Source organism: Vidua chalybeata, chromosome Z (assembly GCF_026979565.1).
Source record: "Vidua chalybeata isolate OUT-0048 chromosome Z, bVidCha1 merged haplotype, whole genome shotgun sequence".
Lineage (NCBI taxonomy): Eukaryota > Metazoa > Chordata > Aves > Passeriformes > Viduidae > Vidua > Vidua chalybeata.
This window is the reverse complement of record NC_071570.1, coordinates 56,094,530-56,117,734: the sequence shown is the minus strand read 5'-3', so window position 1 is coordinate 56,117,734 and position 23,205 is coordinate 56,094,530. Positions and strand designations below refer to the sequence as shown.

Sequence of the window (23,205 nt, the reverse complement as noted above, 5' to 3'; positions counted from 1 at the left end):
GATTAGATTTTAAAATCTTGAGAGCCATTCTTTTCTGTTCAGTACCATACCATAGAAGAAATGTCTTAAACCAGGTACATGCTGTCAGATACTACTAGGCTACTTCAGGTGCACCATTTTTTCACTTCAGGCTTACCAACAAATCAATCTCAGATTTTTCAGTATCTTCTAAGACAGTCATCACTAGTTTAAATGTGATTGGGTTTTATTTCATAGCAAATGGGTGTATTATTGATGGGACCACTTTGTAGACTTCCAAACAGGCATAAATATTTCTTTAATCAGGTTGTATGGAATATAGATCAGGAAAAATGGGGCTTGAATGAAAATTCAGTTACAGCAATACTTTCTGGAGTGAAAGTGTTGAGGTGCTTTATGAATGGTGGTAGATCTACTGGTGGTAGATAATTTTGTGATACTAGGCAGGTGGTCTAATGTAAAAATGAGATAGCAGAATGGAGGTAGAAGGTACATAGGAACTAGGAGATGCTTTATTTTCAACAGATTTGAATATGCTTTCTTCAATTATTATATGCCATTTTTATTGCATTTTTTATTTGCACAGAAGCTGATCCACTCCAGGTTCTGTGCTCTAGGAATAGCACTTGGAGAAATTCTCAGTTTGAAGCTCTTAGCTCTAATAAGTAGTAGGACAGGAAATACTTTTTAAATAGAGAAACATTACACTAAGTGGGTTATATCTGAAATAATTATACATTTATTTTATGAATTTTTAAAATATATTACATTGGTTTTGTCTCCATTTACGTGAAGCCAAGAGTCCCAATTAGTTGATATTGATGTGTTTGATGACTTCATATTGGAACAAGACTCCAACAAGACTCTTTTTAACTATTAAACTATTTAGAATTGAAGTCTCTTTTTAATTATTCTCTTCTGTAGTAGTGAAGGGACATGAAATGCTTCACAACTCAGAAGGTTTCATCAGTTTAGCATACAGATTAGAGACAGCAGGACACTGGCTTGTACACAGAGGTTGTAAATAACAGGATAAAAAGTGTTTGGAGTAACTGCATGTTTAATCTTCTAGTCAGTTTTCTAGAGTACATAGACTTCTACCATGTACCCCTCAAATGTTCTTTCTGTGAAGGTATAGTTTTTGGAGGAGAAATTCTGAAAGTGCTTTTTAAGTTCTTGTTTTTACCAAGACAGATACAGTAAGGAAATAGTGTCCAGATGAACCATATGCCTCCTCCTCTTAAGCCTTGACACATTAATCCTTTGTGTAATTTGAGGGGTAATTTATCTTGCCTTGAATTTTTTATGTCTTGTTTCTACCTTCTTGTCGCATTTTTTCTGAGATGTGTCAGCAAGACAGAATCTTCTTCATTTTCATGCAGATATAACAACCTTAACTGAAGCCTTCTCACTGAGGGATGGATCTGGCCTGTGCAATAAGTGTAATACTTTGACAAGTAGAACGCTTGAAACATTTTATTCAAGTCATTTTCACATAAACTTGCAACCATAATATGGGCAGGTAACACAAGAATATGAAAGTGCAGTGAAGAATACAAAGCTAGTGCCTGAATATTATAAATTAGAGCTCTTCAGATAAAGATGCAAAGTTACTGAAATTAAGACTCTTTGAAGAAAAGTGAAGGAAATAATGAAAAAGTCTTCAAGAAAGTTGCAAAAATAAGTGGCATTTCACTGTATCTGTAGCATTTAGTTGCGTAATAAAAACCTCCCAATTACATACTCTTTGGTTTTAATTCAAGTTAAAAATCTTTCAGCACCTTTTAGGATTTGGAGAAAATGAAAATGCCTTTTTGGCATAAATGTGAGACACAGGATAAACTACCTTTCAGTGTCTCATTTATGAAAACCACCCTGCTGGTTTGAATGAGCACACTAAAAACAATGCATGAATGACAATAGGAAGGTACATTTGATATGTGCATTCATTCTGGAGCAGAAAAAAATCTGAGTAGACTTCTCCTACACAATATTTTGGTTCTATTTGTGACCAGTCTGTCATTTTTGTTACACTTTGTCTAGAAATACACAAATACCAAAAGTATTTCAGGATTAAAAAAATATATATAACAAACCCTTCCTCTAATGAGTCTGACATACATTATGTTCCTTATGTGCAATTCTTAAGTAACGATTTGAAGTGTTATTGCTCCACACACATTCTGGCTTTTCAGAAGAAATTTGAGACTGCAAAACAGCAAATTCATAGTAGAAATCCCACAAAATTTAAATCTGGTTTTGCTTCCACTGAGCCCAGTGTCAATACACTTTTCAAAGATAAGGGAATAAGCCTGATGTCGGGTATAATGGAACCCAAGTATAATTTCCTGTAAAAATAAAAACTTTTTCCAAAACAGTTTTTAAAAATGCACATAATCTCAAAAACATATTCCAGTATGCAAAAAGTAAGGTGTCAAATCTACAGAGCCAAGATACTGAAAATATTGGTTGGCGCTCCCCTAGTTAGAACTACTTCTACACATGCTATATAATAAACTCTTCTACTTCTACTGTGTTGTGATTTACAGGGTTAGACAGGGTTGAAGTCACATTCCTTCATTTTTTTTAATCCTAAAATTCCTTGTTTTTCTGTTCATTCAAAAATTTCATAGGCAATTTTTGTGCTATTGTACATCAATGTCATGTCGCTTAACACAATTTCAAAACAAATAAAATATTTTGCTACGGAAAGAAAAGCTACATTTTCGTAGCTCCAGTATCCCCAATATTCAAAGTTACAGCATTCAACACCTTTCCAAATGAGGCCATTCCCTCTTGTTCCACCTACACAGATGCTCAAGGCCCTCTGGCTCCTTGCTGACTTCAGTGGAGTTCTGCAAGTAGTCTGGGCACAGACATGTGAGCAGGTGAGTGTGTCATGCATGAGGGGTACCCCTCTTCCTGCGGCTGCTCCGTCTCCAGTTAGTGCTCTCACATCCCACATTCAGCATCAGGCACCATGAGGTACAAGCACACCACCTCTTCCCAGGAAGCAGCCCATGCCCACAGCCTGGCTTCCATTCAGTAGCTTTTGTGTCCATTGCCCAAGCTGCTCTCAGGACTTTGATCCCAATTTTGACCTAAGTCTATAGAAAGGTGAATGTGCTTGCATCCCTTAACACGTCTTAAACCTAAGAACTCTTTGGGCTGAGATTTCAGAAGCTTAGACTTTAAACAGGCCCTCAGTTTTGCAGACATGTTACAAATGGTCTTCTCATAGATCAAGTTTCCAAATTTTGCTTCTGTTCATTGCCTGTACTGGTTACAGATTGCTAAAGTGGATATTGCAGCAAACAGAAAGGGACCTGCAAGTATAAATTATATTATTCCGCACCCTCTCCCACTGGTGGGTAGTAATCACCAGGCTGCTGGTTCCCAGGTTCTTTTTAAGTTCTGATTGTGCAAATTTGTACCCAAGTTATGATTAAGGTGGAAATAAACTTAAATAAATGTACTAAAGAACAACTGATCCGTGAAGGATCTTATGGTAATTCATCAAACTTCCAAATTAAATCCATAGGGTTCTAAAGCATAAAATATTTCCAAATACTACCTGAAGTATTCTCAATAGTGATAATAAAACCTATCCATACTCCTCCGATTTTTAATTATTAACTATTGAATAGCACATTTTTTCCTTCTTTTTTTAATTTATTGAGCTTCCAAAATTTCATTAGGTGTTTTGAACTGCTGATCAAATTCATGAACGAACACCAATAAATATTTCTAGGTCCCACTGCTCCAAAAGAAGATTCTCATTTTACATGATCAGAAATCTTCTGAAAAAAAAAAAAAAAGCCAGATCCCCTTGTCATTTCACAGTTTAAAACAAAAATCACAGCTACTGTAGCTTACAGCAGGGTGCACTGCAAAAGCAAAATAATTTGGGGATGGGAGGAGGAGTAGTATACCCAGCACCAGTTAAGCAGTTCAGCAAAAACATTAATTTGGGCTGGAAGTTTTTCCCCTTAACAATGTTGCATTTGGTTCCTGAACAGCCTAAAGTAGGATGTCAAATACACTGACTTTTGCTCTTCCTCTCTATATAGTATATTTTCAACTTTGTTATTTTGAATACTGACATACACATTTTAAAGTCAACTACAGTACTTAAGGGGGAAGCAGGTAGTAGGTTTTCTTCACACTAAAAATACTTTGTAAGAGATTCTGACCTACTTCTCTTTGTGGCACCACCTGAGTTAATTGCCTGTATTATTTTGATGGTTAACCTATTCAAGTTGGATGTTTTTCACAGATGACCACATCAGGGACTCTTCATCATCTCCAAGAGCCCATTTCTTGACAGGTATTTTTTATCCACATTAAGTTTTCGGAACTTTTTTAAAAAGTCTCACCTTGAAAAATTTCTTGAACATATAAAGATGGGTAAGGCTTTTCAATTAATTTTCACAGATGAAAGCTGTATTTCAAAACCCCATCTGTTTTTCACTTAAGGAAATGGAAAAACTTCTAATTATTAAAAATGTAAACATAACTTTTCTTGCAGGGGTATAACTGATATATATAATATATGTGTATTTCTCTGTTATATGTTAATATTCCTTGAAAGCTGAACATACTTCTCTCTTTCATATCAATGTGTCCTAGCAAGAATTTTTAATAGTACTGTATTATCACTCTTAATCGGTTTTTCATTATGGTCTTTTCTGAGATCGCTGATACTAGTACTTTCTCTTGAGCTTTATTTAATTCATTTTGCATATATTTTTTCTGTGTTTTAAAATATGTTCAACTCATTCACCAGTAATATTCCCACAGAAATCCACTATCACGTAAACTCCAAATTTGAAGGAGCTAAGAAATGGTCCCATGTTTTTATGAATGAGTTAGATTATCAAAATTTAAAATATCTCTAAATGAAGCACCAGTTTCACACATTTCAATACCAATACAAGTAATGCCAATTTAGATTCTTAAAATCCAGTTAAGTTTTGACTAAGAAGCAGCAGAATTGCTTCAAAGTCACATAAGGTGTGTGGGTGTATCTGTGTATGTTCTGTAGTTCTGTTTCTATAGTGTTTGCATCCTAGTGAAGTTTGTATAATGATACTTCAGTTCAAAACATCTGGCATCATCTCATCCACTTCTTGCATCTCTCTCAGTATCTGTTGAAAGAGGAGAAATAATTTTATGCAGGTGAGCAGGCATGCACAGAAAGAGGAACTGCTGAATGTCCACTTGTCAGCTTGAAAGCACAGGTCAGCCAACAGTAACAGACATTTTGTTTCTTAGCCCTGCATGAATATGTACCTGAGCGAGATATAAAGTATGGTGTACATATATACATACATACATTCATATATATATATATAGGGTGTTAGCCTAGAGAAGAGGAGGCTGAGAGGAGATCTCATCACTCTCTACAAATCCCCAAGAGGAGGCCGTGATGAGGTGTGGGTTGATCTCTTCTCTCACATAACCAGTGAGACAGGATGAGAGGAAATGGCCTCAGGGGATGGTTTAGATGGGATATCACGAAAAACTTCTTCACATTAAGGGTTGTAAAGCATTAGAGCAGAATACCCAGGGAACTGGTGAGGTCACTATCCCTGGAAGCGTTCAGAAGCTGTATGAATATGGCACTTGAGAATATGGTGAGCATGGTGAAAAATGGTTTTTATGTTAAAAGCGTGAAACATAAGTTTGGCTCATTTAATTACTGGTTTCCTAATGCAAAGTGAGGAATGAATATTTTAGAGGCTAATTAAGCAAGTCACATTAATTCAGTCTATCTGTTTCACTGATACTGTTATAGAAGACTACACTGGTCGTCTGTTTTACTTTTCATTGACTGCTCTGGAAATTGTTTCATATGAACCTCTATACAATGTTAATACTCCTTATACAATCCAAATTAAGTCTCTTGATAAATATTTCATATGAGCAGCTAGCTAGCTCAACAGTGTTCTGAGAACTGCTTACCTCTGTGTTACAGAAGACTGTTTTCTCTGTGTGTGTTTCACAGATACTAAGGTACAGTAGATCTACCATGAGGACATTTATTAAATGAATTTGCCTTTTTGGAGGAAAAAATGTAAAAAAGGCACAATTTTGGCATTGTTCAAATTTTTAAAGAGCAAAACTAAACGGAGGATATGTGAAAGAACTGTTTCAGGGAGAGTGGCTGCTGTGCAAGCAGCAGCAGCAAAGTAACACACATGTGTGGGATTTTGCAGAATGTCTTAAAGAGCACTGCAGTTGCTCAGTTGTGTGTGGGTGCTGTGAAAGGGCACTGAATGATCCTAGAAAGGTCCTAATGCAAGTACAAAGAAGGTGTGTGAGCCAGAGGTTGTTATCTGGCAGACCAGACAGGAGCAGCAATTTTGGAAAGTGTTACATATTCCAACAGCACAAGCGCAAGAGCAAAATTCCCACAAATTTTAAAATTTCCAAAACCCACAAAACAAAATCCTGACAGTGGGGCACAGTGGCAGAGAAACCACAAGTGGGGAGGCACTTACGGTGAAATTGTGCAGCCAGAGGCGTAGGCGTGGTGGCCCGTGTAGCGGATGTCACAGCGGACAATGTTGTTGGAGTAATCGGATTCAGGCACCAGGTAGCTGGGGTTTACACTCACCTGGAGGGGAGAGAGCACACTGCTGTCTGCTGCCACACTTCAGCTGGTAACTTACATGATGAAGGATGTATGCAAATGATTTGCTTCTTTCAATATGGAAAAAAAAAAATCCCAAACTCTCCCAAAAAACCCCAAACCTCCCCATTCCCAATACTCTTACCTTCAGAATGTAATTTCCAGGTTTTACATCAGTAATATCAATCCACTGGCAATCTATGTCAGCATTGTAAGTGTCGTAGCAGCCAGGGCTCAGACCCTTAAGAATGAAGTTAAGATGGATGTGAAAAAACATTAATCTTTAGAAACAGTGATATTCTAGACATTAGGGACACTCAGATTGAAGTTCACTTAACTATCACAGTTCACTTAGAAAATTAACTTAGAAAATGAATCTTCTTTTTAGTTGGTATATTATTTGTGTGTCTAAAATAGAACACCTAAGTCTAATGCACCACTTCTATAGACTTTTATAGTCCTTTATTACTAGTGGATAAAAAACACCTATAATATTGACATTTGTTCATCTGTGAGGTATCTGTATTTTCTTATAATCACTTGTTACAGTATTCCTTTTATGTAAAAACTCTTAATGATATTATTTCCCATTCTTCACATAAGATCAGAATACAATAAAAATTGACCAAAGACTGGAGGTAAGTATCTGTAAATATCAAGTGAATATCTTCTGAGGTCATGAGTACAGACGGACTTGATCACCATGTCTCTCTACCCTTAGGAATAATGCAACTTTTTGCTACGGATGTGCTGTCTTTGAATAGTAGGGTTAAGGGCCATTTTCACATTGAGCTTTCCATGGAAATGGTGTCTCTTCAGGAAAATAGTGACACAAGAATCTGAGGGAACTGAAAATGCAGCCTTTATTCCAGATGCATATTTTTGAAAAATTCTTTGTTATTAGGAACATGAGTAAGAATCTCCATATATGAATGTATCGGTGGTTCAAAGCTAGTGTCTTTAGCTGTGGCCAATACAGATTGCTCTAGGCAGAGCTGATCTGTTCTGGCAACACACAGAGTGCAGAAAACCCAAGTCCTGCAGGAATTCCCTCTTGACCTAGCTGGTGGTCAGGTCAGACTTTTGCATGTTTGTGCCAAGTCTGAGGCTGGAGGAAAGTTGTACAGTCAAATTACAAACCCCTGAAATATAGGCTTCCAGTGGAAATGCTGACACAGCCGTGATTCTAGTGACACAAATACTCCAGTTGTAAAATATGTATGTTGCTTAGTTACATGTCATAGTCTACAGAAGTAGAAAAGGTATTTATAAAACCTCTTCAAAGCCTCTATGTATTGCAGATCATTCATTATAGTTAAAACTCAAATGTGGACACGTCAGCCAGTGAAACATAGCAGTCATTTCTCTGTGACAGAATAACTACCTTCTAGATTAAAAGCTGCAGAATAAAGGATACAGGTTTATGTGTACGTATGGCCACACTGAGTTAAACCACAGATCCATCAAAGCTCAGTGTCATGTCTCTGACAGTAGTCAGCAGCAGATGCTTAACAAGGAAATAGCATAAGGAATGGGATGTGTAATGTCAGGCAAATTCCTTCCACCAGGGATTTAACTGTATTTAAGGCACGGGGTACCATCAGATTTCTGTGTTTAATAACATCTGTTACTTTATCTAAATTCTTCTTGAGACCATGGAGATTTCTGATCTCTGCCACATCCAATGGCAAGGAATTTAATACTTCATTCATGTGTCCAAAGAGCACACCTCTCTGTTTTAAAACTGTTGCCTGACAGGTCTTCAGAAACCTGAAGACCTGTCAGATTCATACATTGACAGAAACATCAACAATTGTCAGTAAATATCAAAAATTTCCTCTTTCAATCCAGAACCAGTCAAGTTTTGGTCTTACTTCTGGTTTTCCAAATTGAATAGTCTATGAAATCTCTTAGCCATACTACCCTGCTAATCAACCTTGTTCTGCTGGGGTTGGCTGGTTAGGAATTTTTAAGCTTTTCTTTAGCAGGTCTGAGAGGTGGTGATGCAATATTCAAGGTAGGAGTCTTGCAAGGATTTGTCTATCATAAAGGTATGTTCCATTTTCTATTTTCCCCTGGAAATAAGCCCTGGCACCTGGCTTTACATTTGTATCATAATATATCATATATCATTTGGCCCATCATAACATCCACACAACTGCCATTCTCTTTAACAACCTCCTGCTGTACAGGCACAGAACACTGAGATTTCTGTGCCAGGCTGCCAGCCAGCAGCTGCAGGTGTTAATGGAATCCAGCACTTTACAGCTTCAGACTCTGCAAGGGAGAAAATACCAGCTATGAACTCTGGCACCAGCCAAGGATGTCAGTTTGGGGGGATGAACATTGGGAACAGCTTCTTTATGGGGTGTCTTGAGTGCCCCTTAGCAAGCCTGACCAGTCCTACTGCCATGAGAAGTTGTGGTGTGTTTTAATATAGTTCAGTTACCAGTGGTGCTACACTAGTGAGTGTAACTGCCCTTTAATAAGAAACCCACAGTTAACAGCACATGGGTGAATTATCAGTCTCCAGGGCAGTATCCTGTCTCTATAATGGGGAATTCCAGAAGCTAGTTAGGGCATCAGCTAATTTAGGGCATTGGGTGATTGGCAGAAAAGTTATCCAAACACAAACACATGGTTGTCTCCAAAGCCCCTACCTGTGTGTGTGCTGTACATGCATACCGCCTGTAATATCCATAATCACAGGAAGTATCTTCAAGGCAGAAACTTGCTTTGTGTCCCTCAGCAACTTTTCTATGTGAGCTCGCATCCAGCAAGTCATAGTGGCTGAATTCATCCATGCTGTGATAATGTCTGTTAAACCATTGATACATTATTAGAGATGGATCAAATCTTATCAATAACATTTTCACATGTTCAGATTTGATCTACGTCCCGTTAAATCTGGAGAAATTTTATTTATTACCCAAAATGCGTGTGTTAGTATACTTTCCTACTACTGACCACTCAATTTACTCTAATTTTCAAGTACCACATGTCATCCTATAAATAAATAATATTTTTAATTTGTTATGGTAAGGTTCCATAGCAGCAGTGTTTTTCCAAAATTTTGTTTCACCTCTTTTCTGATAACATATCAAGTATTAAGTAGTTCATATTTGAATTGAAGATCTTATAAGTGCCTTTAAGCACAGGTTTGCTAAAAATGCTCACCTTACATACTATAAATTCCATAGAAGTTTGCTACTTGCTAGCAAAACAATATGGTTTCACATTTCCATGGCCCTCAGACAATGTATCACATTCATAACATTGGTGAAGAGAAAATCTGCATAAAGAAATCAGCTACCATTTTTTAAGAAGATTAAGTTATCATTTATGTACCTGGAGCAGCAGAGTTGTATTTTAAGTAAGGTGGAAGTAAGTATTCTGAGTAATTAGTCCTAGTATTTTAAACTGCCCTGCTGAGAAGGAGCAAAAACTGGGACAAACTTGCAAACTCCTGCATATGAGTTTTCTGAATGGGTATAAGTTTGCAGTGTTACCTGCTCCCGAAATGTTGAAAATGTTCTACTACATTTCCCTTGCTGTGTTTCCAGCAAAAATACTAGAGCAATGGTGCTATGTCAAAATATCATCATATATATATAGAATATTATGGATAATGAGATCAGTAAACTCAGTAGCTTTCCTTTTTCAAATTAATCAGACCATTCCTTGTGAAGAAATGTCTCATTAAATTCAGCTCAAGAAGTATGGGTCACTGTTTAAAATGAGGTGTTATTATAGGGAATATGCTAGTAAATGTACATTTTAGGGTTTCTACTTATTTTAAAATGGCTGGGACTTTTTTTACTGATTACACTTCAATGCAAGTGGATTATATGTAAAATAAAAAGAGAAAGTGCTACTGTCAAATCTCATTTCAGACTTGTATTTGTATTTAATCTACACATTGTAAGAGTTTCTTACATATGGATAAGCTTTGTATCCATCTTTGTTTCATGTGTCAGTGCAAAGATTAATTATCACTACATACAAAGAGTAATTACCACAACATAAATTAATCAGATAGTAAAAGGCTAAAGTTTCCCCAGGGTTTCTCTCTACATCACTTTAGTTTTAGAAAATGTCGCCTTGTAAGTGACAATTTGTTAGTGAAAAGCATAATTAGAAGATGCCATACTGAGCACTTCACTCACTGGTGACAGCTGTGCCACTCCCATGAGTAACGGGGTCTGCTGGGCAGAAAATCCGATGTGCCTTGATTTTTCACTCTTTGGGGGAATCTCAGGAGCACCCGATTGTCATAGTCTCTAACGTCTGCTCGATAAGCTGAACTGCAATGATGCAAATCAAAGAAAACAAAGGAAAAAGCCATACGTATATGTAAGAAATACTTTTAAAAATGTTTTATATTGTCTTAGAAGTAACTGATAGCAGAGATCTTTTCAGGCCCCATAAGCCTGATGCAGTGGAGATTCACACAGGAATTCCATATGGTATGGAAATGCCTGGTATCAGACCAAGACCTGAGTAAGATTCAGACCTGGTTTTAACTTTATAAGTAGAAGTTTGAGCACTGACTGAGTCCCTCTATGAAGAAGATCACTGCTGAGCTGTAAAATTACTCTGGTAACAAAAAACATAATTTTATTAGTTGCTGTTAAACAAAATAACTCCCTGTGTATGCAAGATCACACAACAGATGTTGATTCCATTGTTTAAAAAAACCCAAAAACTAACATGTATATGAATCAGGCTGTGTTTTCTTATTCTATGTAGCTATTATCTACACTCTTTTAAAAACTGGAATATTTTGATCAACTAATAGCCAGAAAGAACACTTCAATGAGTCTTCACTGTGAAGCTAGCAAAAAAAAAAAGAAAAAAAAAAAACAACCCTGCTATGTCATATTTCTTTTTTCTGCAAGTGAAGAGCAAGCATGACCCTGAAACATAAATTAATGATGCTGATAAATAAATAAATCTCTTTTGCATGATAAGTTATCAATCAAACAAGATAAAATGGTTAAAAACGGCCGTGTTGATTTCTTTCCAAACAAAACAGGAAAAATCACTCTTTGCCAACTGGACAAGACCTAACTTCATAACAAAGCTGTTATTTCAACCCCTTAAGAGACTCTGAAGCACTTTTCAGAGGGATTTTAGTTTTAGGAGACATTAAAAGGCATAGGACCAGAAACAATTAGCTTACTATAATCTTAATAGTAAATTGTGTTGGTTAAGAATAGGGTTTTTGTTGTTCAGTTTGTTGTTTTTTTTTTTTTTTTTAATGAAGTAACATATGGTCATGTGGGAGTAGAGGAGGGAGATAAAAATCGACAGAATTAAGTGGTTTTCTATGTGCCTCCGTTTCACAAAATTCAGAAATGTTCAAGTGAGCCTGTCAATAAAAACATGTAATACAAGTTTCCATAGGTTCTTCAGATCTGCAGCTTTTCTCTCTAATATGGCAGGATTGCTTTCTGATGTGCATACTCTACCATCTGCCACAAACTTGGAAGAAGGTTACAAAAGGCTGTGTTTCCGTGAGCACTCCAGCCTCACCCTTCTCTACTCTTCACCGTGTTCACAGGTGGAAACAGGAGCACAACAACCCATAGCAAACAGGCAAAATCTCGGGACGATGCCTACCTTGCCAAGCAGTTCTCCTCGGCAGCACATCTCAAGTTATACATGGACATCCTCTGGACATATGTGGACGCCTGGATGTAATAGGGATCCGGGACTAAGTCAGGGAGACCTGCAGTTCATCAAACCAACCACATAACAGTAAGATCAACCCAGGACACGTTTGAAAATATCTGGCAACCATCCCAGTCGTTAGGAGCCGTCGATTTGCTAAGGACCCCTGCTCTCCGTTAACCTCGCATTCCGCTTTGCTCAGGCTTGTCCCAAACACCCCACCGCAAATACGACGCTCGGAGCCCCCGGTGGGCTTATCGGCAGCTCGCCCCTCTCCCAGACTCTGGGGCTGGGCTGCCTGCAGCCCGAGAGCCAGGCGAACGCCTGCCCGGTCAGGTTTTGCCTGGAGCGAGGGCCGGGCAGGGCCAGCGACCCCCGCAGCTCATCCCTCCGGGACCGGCGTGCCCGGAGCGAGCGGATAGTGCGGCGGGGCCGGGGCCGGGGCCGCCGGCAGGGGAGGGACGGGACGGGCGGAAAGGAGGGCACTTACCGTACTGGAAATAGCCGGTGCCATAGCCAGGTCTGTACCTGCTGCCCTGGCGGGGCCTCTCGTAGGTGTCGTAGTAGTTGTAGTAGGGGTTATCGTCCGTGTACTTGTAGGGGTTGTAGGGGTCGTCTCCTACCATGACATCTTCCCGGCCGGGCCTGAAGCTGCCCAGGGGCGGCAGGCTGCCGGCCCCGGTGCTGCTCCCGTTGCCGTCGGTCCCAGTGCCGCCGGCGGGGCTGGCGGCAACGCTGGGTCGCGGCGCCCCCGAGGAGGCGCTCCGGGCCGCGGAGGTGGCGGCCGCTGGGCTCCGCTGCGCGGCATCGGCGCGACCGCCGGAGGAAGCCTGGTAGCCGGCCTGGAACCAGTGCCGAGCTCCGGAGCCCCCCCGGCTGCCGGCGGCGGGCTGGGGCTGCGGCGGCAGAGGCGGCTGCGCGGCGGCGGCGCGGGCGGCGGCTCTCCGCGGCAGCACCGTGCCGTTGTTCCGCAGCAGCAGGATGGGGCTGCCCGCCGCCTCCGCCGCCTGCCTGCGCCGCGGGGGCTGGTACTGGGAGCCCAGGCTGAGCAGGCTGTATACCTGCCCGTTGTTCTCCCACTGGATCCGCTGCCTCCAGGCGGCGGGGGGCGGCGGGGGATCCCGGCGCGGCGGCTGCTGCTGGCAGCCGGCGGGCCAGAGGCAGCTCCAGTAGATGCACACGTGAAGCTGGGCGAGCAGGAGCCCCGGCGGCGAGAAACGCATCTTCCCCTCTTTCGTGGGCGCCGGCGGGTAGAGATACGGGCGAAACCGGGAGGGGAGGAGGGGGGTGGGGGCGAAAGAAGAGCGAGGGGCGCCTTTCCTGCTCGGGATGGAGCCGGGGGGCGGTGCGGGGAGGCCGAGGGGTGAGGACTGCACCTCTGGAAGGGTCGGGCGGGCAGCGGGGTCTCAGGCGCTGCTGCACCCGGGAGGTGCCATCGGGCAGGTCGGGCCGTCGGAAAGGAAACCCGGCCCGGGGGAGGCGGCGAGAGCGGCTTTTCTTCTCCCCAGTATTTATAGGCGAGGGGATGCGAATGGGAGCCGGAGCAAACAATCAGCCTCTCATCGTCCTCCGGCCCGCGCTGGTGTCTGGAGCGAGGGAAGGAGGAGGAGGAGAGACCAGGGACTTTAAACTTGCTGGCACGCTCGCAAAGTTACACAAGCCCCGCTGGCTGGGCTGGCTGCACCCCCGCCATTTGTTCACGTAATGCGGCTGGAAACGTGCGGACCTGACAGTTCCCCCCACGGCCGCCCCCCGCCCGCCGCCGCCTGCCCCGCGCGGGGGCGGCTCGGGGGAAACGGGGCGGCTCAGGCCGGCGCGGCGGCGGGGGCTCCCCATCCTCCCTCCCTGCCTCCCTGCCTGACTCCCTCCTTCCCTGCCCTGCCCTGCCTCCCCCCGCGCCCCGAGCCGCGCCGAGCCGTTCCGAGCCTGCGGCGGGCGGGCGCGCTCAGACACACGTAGGCTGCCAGAGTATGCCGTGGGGCAGCGCCAAAGTATGCAAAGGAAAAATGCTATTAGCTCATCAGCGCTGGAGAGACTAGAAACGGGGTGGCGGGGTGGGGGAAGGGGCCGCTGGAGAGAGAGGAAACATGTTTCTGGAAAATGTACTGGCCGGCACATCTCCCGGGCTGGAGCAGCTGCTGGTGACCTTCGTCTCAGCGCTGAGTAACAGTCGGATGCCCTTGATGACCTCTTAATTAGGAGAAAACCTTCATCAAATAAACTCTTGACTATTGACTTTTGGGTTTTGTGCATATGAGTCACACGAGAAATATATTGGCGATGCTCCTCTCGGAGTAAGTTTTCATTGAAAAGTGAAATTTCACATGGGAGAGGCTTAGCCCCATCACGAGAACAAATAAACCCAGTCTGGGTAGTGTCTCCCCAAAATCGTGCTGGGGAAGAGAAGCAGGCTGCAGCCCGAAAGTCTCTCCCTTCCTTCCTGCTTTTACAAGAGTTCATTATGGCTGTGTTTTGATAAGTACAATCACCCAGTAAGGCAAATGAATTAAGGCCCATGGATTTCAGCCAAAACTTCTTTTGGGTGTATTTTTCCAAAGGCTGTTTGCTTATGAATCCTTGCAAAGGAATTGAGGAGAATACACAAAAGTTCTCCTTCACCAAAAGTTTGGTGGTAAGAATATTTAAGTGAATCCTGTCAATGATGATCAGTCTGGGCTTGCTCGAGGTTTTCACCTTACTGAGGTAGATTCAAGGCACCCTAGGACCACTGCCAGCTTCCCCAGGTCAGGTTAACAGGCCACATTTTACTGGCCAGGTGGATATTGCAACTGGATTTTGATGGTTTTGTACAGTTCTCCAGTCATTTGTTGTGTTGTAGTTTATTTTAATTGCATTTTACTTTAAATGGTGCACATTTAATAACCGAAAACCAGCAAAATGTGGTCCAGCATTGTGGCTGTGATGGATGCTGATTTACACTGCTAAAGAATTAATAGTTGCAGTGCTCATCTTTGAAATACTTTCACCACCCTGAAATCAGTGGTGCCACCCTGCGTGTCAAAGGTCCCCCTGTGGACTGGGGGTCATTGGCTCTGACTGGTACTGGCACCGGCTGCTTGCCACGTGAGGCTTGCTGGCTGTGCTCTAACCATAAAAATGGTCAGTTTGTAGAACACAAGGCACTTGTGCTCCAAAGACAGCAAAGTCTTCTTACCTGAAAACATATCCAATAGCTGGGTGGGTACTTGTTACCATTGCTAGCCAGCATCAGGATGGTGGGGAGCAACTGCTGGACTGGGTCCCCTACCAGAAGAGTAACTGGTGTCTTTCAACAAGCAGGTTGTGCTAGTTTGGGCAATCTGCTGCAGAGGTGGTCTGGTTTGGGTTCTCTTATTCATTGCATTTGCAGGCGCTTATCCCCTATGATCTTTCTCATTGTGGCTTTGAAAATATTATTCTCCATTTAAGGGTTTGCCTGGAACAATCAGTGACTCAAGCTGAGTAAAATGGAAAGGTTGAAGATAGGGAAAATGCAACTCTGAAGGAATGAGATTTCTGTCTTTTTAATCTTCCTCTAAATCTTACTAATGTTACAAACAGCAGGTTGTTGCCCAATGTGTGATATTAGACAATGTTTCCACACAGTGGGATTCCAGCCATTTTTTCTTATGCCTGATTAAGTTACTATTTTTCATGAAACTGAAGAAAGCATATTTGAGGCTGGTATTCTCACCCATCTATCAGCCATTCACACTGTTTGCCATTTTTTCCATACCACAAGTTTCATTTGTTAATTAACTTAGGATTCATAATGCCTGAAAAGCATTATTCGTATCACTAGAGAGTCATGTCCTTCCCTTAGCATTAGGTGCCCATGTCCATTTAACTACTTTTCTCTCCCCACAGGCTGCCTAATTACACCAGGTTTTTACATCATGGGTCTGAAAAGACCATCAAAAAACTCTGTGACCAGAGGTGTGGAGGTGAAAATTTCTGCAATATTTTAAAAAGACTCATAAACAAGTCAGGTGCTGCGACTGCCCCAAAAACTATCAAGCACTCTGGTATTAAACTTTCTCATGAGGTTGATACAGCTGCTTTGTAAAGTCCAGTCTGATACTGATCACAGTTAATTTAGTTACATAAGCATTTGCTTACCCCTTTCTTTTTTGTATGGAATGACTGGTATGCCTGGGTATTTGTTGCACTGGGGAGTTTGATTTCTGCCACCTACAGAAATAAATACAGTGTATATCAACTGAGAAATAAAAACTTCCTTCACTAAAAAATGACACTAGTTAAAGCAGATGTCAGTAAGTAAATGCAGTAGTGTCTCAGAATCTGGTATCAGGTGGTAACTTACATTTAAATTTACATTTAATTGTAAGGTTGTAGCAGTCCTCATTCAGATGTTACAAATAGAAGAATGTCTCCAATGGCATTAGCACCATTTGGAGTTACTTTAATGTGTATACTACTGCTAAACTGCTAATTCAGTTGTGAATCTTGAAAATGGAAAAATATTAACCTGTTCACCACAAAAAATCAACAAAAATACCCCAAACAGAACCAAAGCTATTCGAATGTCATGTCTTAATACATGTCCTCAGACACACATTTTAAGGTTCTTTAAGCTTGCTATTTGATATGTATGTATGAAAAAAGTATGGTAGTGTAAAAAAGCGAAAGCAATTTACATTAATTGCATTATTTGTTACATTTAATATTATTTTAAAAATATCAGCTCTGTAGTTATGGGTTGGATAATTTGTGTTCTTGTTTAGTCAAAACCTGACGAGAGCCACGGACATAAACCAAGAAATAGAAATAATTTTATAAAATCCTAACTAACAAGAAACTAGACAAACTTAATATGTGTTAAGTATATTTATAAACGGATATATTTTCACTTGGGATTGAAGGGTTATTTGTTGAGGAGCCACTACAAGAAAAATCTTGAAAAGTAGGGGTTGGTTTCAGCTTTTTCTACCTGGGAAATATTCAGTGTACTAAACTGATTTATGCTTGAATAGACAAAGAACTTGCTCTGATCCTTCAGTTTCCATAAACACTGAGTTGCAACTAAATGATTCAAATTTATCTTATTTTGTAGATCTTACTTGTAATACTTTTTATAACTTGCTTTTTTTTTTGCATTCAAATATTAAAAATTGTGTAATTCTGTTGCTCACCAGAACACTGTGGATTTTTCTGAAGCATATTTTACAGAAGGTCCAGATATCTTTATTTAGGAAGCCACTTGTAAGTCCATTGCATTATAAGGTTCCTAATTTTAATGAATTCCCCTTAACAACTGGGATTAAGATGTAAAGGTATTCTTTGCAGTACATGAACTTTACTAGAAACTAAGAACACTGAGCACTTTCAGATTCAGGTCTGTAATGAGATTTTTTTAACAAACCAACTTAATTAGAGACAAGGGTTATAGACTTTTTCTGACATCAGTAGTCTTTGGAGTAGACAGTTATTATTTTTACAAAAGTTAGTCTTCCAGTTAAATTTAGCTACCCTTTGTATGTCTGATTTTGAAATCTCTAATCAGACAACTTTCCACTACCATAAGTAAAATGCAAAAGTAAACTTTCAGACTTTTTTTCTGCTCTGAACTTATAAAGGAACAAATAGATTTTTGTTGATTCAATGAACTTGTCTATTTGTTGAAAAAGGAAAATTATTATAATTTTATTATCAGGTAATGTCTTTAATTCAAAATTAACAGCCAAAATGTTACCAGCCACCTGACTCTTATCTAATATTTTGGGTTTATCTATCTGCATTACAATAGCAGTTTGTGGTTTCTTTGTTTTATGCACCATGGGTAGAACTGCTGAATAACAAATACCTGCACCAGATGAAGTAAATTAATTGCACTTGTCTATCTCTTCAGGAGCTGACAACTTGATCAGGACCTGAGACAGATGCTGCTCTCTTCTTGCATGGTGAGGGCTGAAGACAAAGCCTTCTGCTATCAGTGAATTTCTCAAATCCCTGGTTTACGATGAGGTTTTAATAGCAGTATTATTAAGCCTAGCATATTGAAGTGTTGCTAAAGCTGAACATTAGTGGTTTCACAGGATGCAGTCACATGGTTTCTTTCTTGAATGTAGATTTTAAAAGAGAATAGTGAATATTAAACAAAAGGCCTTTCACTTCTTGAATTTATGTGTTCCATCTCTGTATATTTTTTCTAACTTTCCTATTTGTTTTCTGTCTTCAAGATTTCTATAAAAGCAAGATTTCGTAATATGTGAAATAAACAGATAAATACGGAGTTACTGCAAATTTATTCAGAGAGTTGAAAATCCACCAAAGCTTTTTCTTTTCTTATACATCAGCATCTGTAATGAACCTTCCCTACCTATTTTCTATGTAGTATTCATTGCAGTGTTATGTAAGTTGTCTGATGACACATAAAAAGGAACAGAAGTCCAAGACACTCAAAGTAAAGATCTATGTATTAACACCTGTTATAGGAACTAGAGTTAGCTTCATTTAGCAAGGTCAGTAAAATTCAGATTAGATTAAACAGTGCATGGGTAAACAGTGCCTTATTGCTTAGGGAGTTCAGTCCTGTATTATCTCCACAAGCTCAGCAGGTGCTAAAGGACTGCCACCATTCAGGCACAAACACCTACTTTTATTAGGTGTTTAATTTAATTTTATTTTATTGAAACTCTTGGATACTGAGGAGAAGTTACTGTGAAAAACACAAACTGGCTGAACAGTTCTATACGCAGGCACATCTTTGTTGTGGTAGTGCTCCAAAACTAGTCCTTACTTATGCATATTTTGCACAAAAGCAAGAAAACCCATCTAGTAAGCCTAAACCGAGGAAGGCTTGAGAGAATAATTAGTTTTGAATTTCACCAGGTTGAGATTATGTATGAAGGGAGAGAAATGGATAGCTTTCCAAATCTGTCATTTTCCTTCCATCTTCAGCAGAGGATGAGTGCCTGTAAATCATTAACAAAGGGGAACACTGCCCAACATAATGTAAGAACAGAACATGTCAGCCGAAATTTTGGAATATGATTTTACTATGCATCTCATCAAAAACTCTCCTAAATATCTGGATGTGATTTTTTTTTTAATAGTGACTCTGTCTTCATAACCATCCCCAAATTTGCATGGCCATCACAGAGACAGGTGACTTTATTTGTAAAACTTCAATGCCTAATGGAAAAATGCCACAGAAAATGTCTGTTTCAAACCCCAAGGTGAATTTCCATAACTGACATTAGAAAAAATTGGTGTTATACTGACAAGGCTCAATTAAAACACTGATCAGTATTACCCTTCATAATGTGAATGTGAATGCATAAAAAGTGGGACACTGATGGTGGTAAATAAAGATCTGGCAGAGGAACTCCTATGTCTAGGATTTGAATTGTCTACTTTGTTTTCACTGGAGAATATGTACACAGTAGAAACAAGCAACCCCCCTGTGTCTTTGCATTAGAGAGAATGTTTAGAGGCATCAAGGACATTCGAAATAGAGTTTGCAGTTTGTATTCAAAAAGAAATGAGGGTAGAATAGAAATAGCTGAATGGTCCAACTTCTCCAGAGTGAGATCTGCTTCTAGCAGGACACAGGAACCTGACAAAGGTCATCTGGTAAGGGAGGCGGGCTCCGACTTGTGAGTTTTATTAGCCAAGCTTCTACAGAACAAATATTATTGTTTAGGCATCTATCCTTCCTGAACATCTACAGCAGTGCTTTGATGTACCTGATGTCAAAATGGAAATACCTGACCAGGGGGAAGGATGTTTCTAAAATAAATGTCTCACATTTGCAACTCAGTCTTGGTTACTAGCATAGTATTGGTAAGAAAATGCTTGATATTATTAACACCCATTGTTTCTATTTTGCTTATCAGACAGCTGTGTTCAGAAAGTTTTATGTGTAAACCCTGAAAAAGGTTTTCTGTGTGGATTACATAAACATATCCTCCTGGGTGATAGGTCAAGGCATGTGGATAACAGGGAGTTAATTAGAGGCAGCCAGCATGGCTTCACCAAGGGCAAAATCCAAAGAGCTGCCATCAACAGCAAAGTGTCCAAATGGTGATCGGTAACAAAGGGTGTCCCCCAAGGGTCCATATTTAGACCAGTAGTGCTCAATATTTTTATTAATGACACAAGCAGTGGGGTTGAAGGCATCCTGAAAAAGTTTTCTGACTGGTGTACTTTTCCTTGGTGGAGAGAAGGGTTACAACATGCACTTCCAGCCCAGAAAGCCAATGGGATCCTGGGCAATTCTGCTCCTCTGCTCTGTTGTCCTCAGATCCCACCTGGAGTACTGCGTTCAGTTCTGGGGTCCTCAGCACAAGAAAGACATGGACCTGTTGGAACAGGTCCAGAGGAGGGACAAAAAAATGATCAGAGGGCTGGAAGATTTGCTTTTGAATACAGGCTGAGAGAGTTGGGGTTGTTCAGCCTAGAGAACAGAAGGCTCCAGGGAAACGATCTAGTAGTCTCTTAGTCTATCGAGGTGGCTTGTACTGAAGATGGAGGGACACTTCTTACTGAGGCCTGCAATGACAGAACAAGGAGGAATATTTTTAAACTGAAAGAAGGTAGATACAGGTTAGATACAAGGAAGAAAAATTTTTACATTGCTGGTGGCAAGACATGGAAAGAAGCTGCCCAGAGAAGCTGTGGATGCTCCATCACTGGAAGTATTCAAAGCCAGATTGGGTGGGCTTGGAGCAACCTGGTCTAGTGAAGGTGTCCCTGCCCATATCAGAGCAGTTGGAATTTGATGATCTTTGAAGGTCCCCTCCAATCCAAACCATTATATGAGTCTGTGAAAATAGACATACTTCCAATACTGAAACAAATCAGCATGCATTCAACAGTAGAGATATGCCAGTTTGCCTAAAGTGATGGTCTGGACTGGTGAGTATTTCTTGGCTTCTGAGCATTTCTTTGTCTAGGCATAACTAATTAAACTATTTCAGGAAAATTGAAATAAGTAGTATCTAATTGACTAAGTCTTGGGAAAAACTGACTTTATTTATTTACCTTCCTTATAAGATGAAGAGAACACTAAGACTATTGAGAAATTGTTTGTTGCTCAGATTCTCATCCTATCAAGTACATGATCCTGGTTCTGTTATCTTTTCTCTTTGCTACTCCTGTTTTTTTCCAATTGTTATGTCCCCTTTTCCCCAGGGCAGGGACCACAGCTTCCTATGTGTCAGCTCAGTGATGCTCACAGTAGGGCAGAGAGTCTGACTATTACTTTTGGCCTCTGCTAAAAATATGAAGAGCAGTCCCAAATACAGAATGCTGCATTGAACAAATGTGACATTTAGAACATGTGAAAACTCTCATGCAGCTGTGTGTGTTATTGAACAGAGTGGACACTCAGCAATTCTGACTCAAATAAAACACCCATGGTGGTTTTCCCTTTGGTCTAAATTTCATCATAATATTTTGTCTTACATACCAATATTATGAACTCTTTTACTATTCTGCTTTATAGTAGATCTTTTTTGAAATACATTCCTAATCTAATCCCTATTTTCATCCACACATAATTATCTGATTTAGCTTTAGATATTCTCAGTGATTGGGGAAATTTTTTGAAGTAAAACATTAACTCATGCAGTTAGATTGAAAGGAATGTTTATAAAAATATGCTGAAGGTATATGAGGGCAATGACTGTAATATTTGCTTTACCAACTAAGAGTAGAAGAAAAGTGTATAATTAGAAAGAACTTGTTTGACTTTAATGAGCTAAAATAAAGTTGATGTTTAACAATTTTTTTCCCTCACAGTGAACAGACTCAAGCAGATCCTAATTGAAGACCATTCTTTGAGGGCAAGCTCAGAACATGTATGGTAGGCTGAGCTGATTCCACTGTGTTTATTCTGAGTTGAAGTTTCACACAGTAGTTGGTTTAAACTGCTCTTATGTGTGTCATTTTAGAGCATTCAAGATCATCTCAACATTCAATGTCACATAGTCAAACAGAAGTTCCTGTGGAAAGAGGTAGTTTATTTAAAAGTGCGTACATCCAGCTATGTACTGTAGTGACAGAGGTGGCTGCAGCCTTTAACTGGGAAAGCAAAGCCCCTTCATCTCTCCAGCTGACTCGTGTCGTCTCCCTGTGCTGGGTCTGGGTGGCGTGATAGCAGCAGCAGGTCAGGCACTGGGCTGGGCTGGTGCTGCTGATGGGACCCATGACAGGACAGGCAATGGGCTGTGGGCGTGCACAGACAACACTGGTGCAACACTGACTTCTCTGTGGCATTGAAAGCTCTGGGGAAAAGCTGTGGTTTTACACAGTGGCTGGGTTTGTATGAGTTATCTGTGTGGTGACATGGAAGCACGATGTGAGGACATAAGATGGGAAAAAACAGGAACAATTACACCCCTTACTTATCCTCCCCAATAAATCTACAGTTAAACCCACTGTGCTGTTTCTTTTAGTCTAGTTTTACCGCGGTAATTTCTTCCTTACTTGCTTTTGTTTAACACAACTTTCTCTATGCATTTGTATATATAACATTGTATCTAGGTACAAGTACAATTTCATGGCATAGCTCAAACAAAATCAAATTCTTGGATCTACATAGACCATCCAAAAAACCCACATAAAATCCTCATCTTCAGGAGATTTTATACTTCTGATCACCTCCATCCTTTGTTAGAGGGAACTCAGGAGGGTGGCAGCTGTTCTGCAGCATGGGGTGTCTTAGGAGTCATAGTATGATGGACTACACCTTCCAGCACAACAGTGTAAAAGTGCTTTAGGAAGGTGTGTCTGCTCCAAGGTTTTCTGTTTTTTCAAGTGGAAATCTCTGTGCCTGCTCCAGTGAAGTTTTTGTGGGGCAAGCCAGAAAGAATTTTTCCAAAGAGTAACAAGAAATCAACAATGAACACAAAAACCTTGACTTGGTGGCATTGTTTAACTCACTCTCATGGACC

The 23,205-nt window shown here is 40.5% G+C and overlaps 1 protein-coding gene across 2 annotated transcripts; it reads right to left on the bottom strand.

Moving 5' to 3' along the window:
* Window positions 1–1,440: 1,440 nt before the first annotated feature.
* LOX (lysyl oxidase) lies at window positions 1,441–13,831 on the bottom strand. 2 transcript variants are annotated; one of them, XM_053932151.1, is made up of 7 exons: window positions 12,777–13,599; window positions 12,236–12,344; window positions 10,780–10,917; window positions 9,274–9,430; window positions 6,759–6,854; window positions 6,483–6,598; window positions 1,441–5,126 (listed from the first exon to the last, which is right to left on the bottom strand). In XM_053932151.1, exons 1-7 carry the CDS (start codon window positions 13,507–13,509, stop codon window positions 5,120–5,122), a joined length of 1,356 nt encoding a protein of 451 aa, XP_053788126.1. In that variant the 5' UTR covers window positions 13,510–13,599; the 3' UTR covers window positions 1,441–5,119. The 2 variants fall into 2 exon arrangements, with proteins under 2 accessions (XP_053788126.1, XP_053788127.1); XM_053932152.1 differs by lacking the exon at window positions 1,441–5,126 and having other exon boundaries at window positions 6,479–6,598; window positions 12,777–13,831.
* Window positions 13,832–23,205: the final 9,374 nt, after the last annotated feature.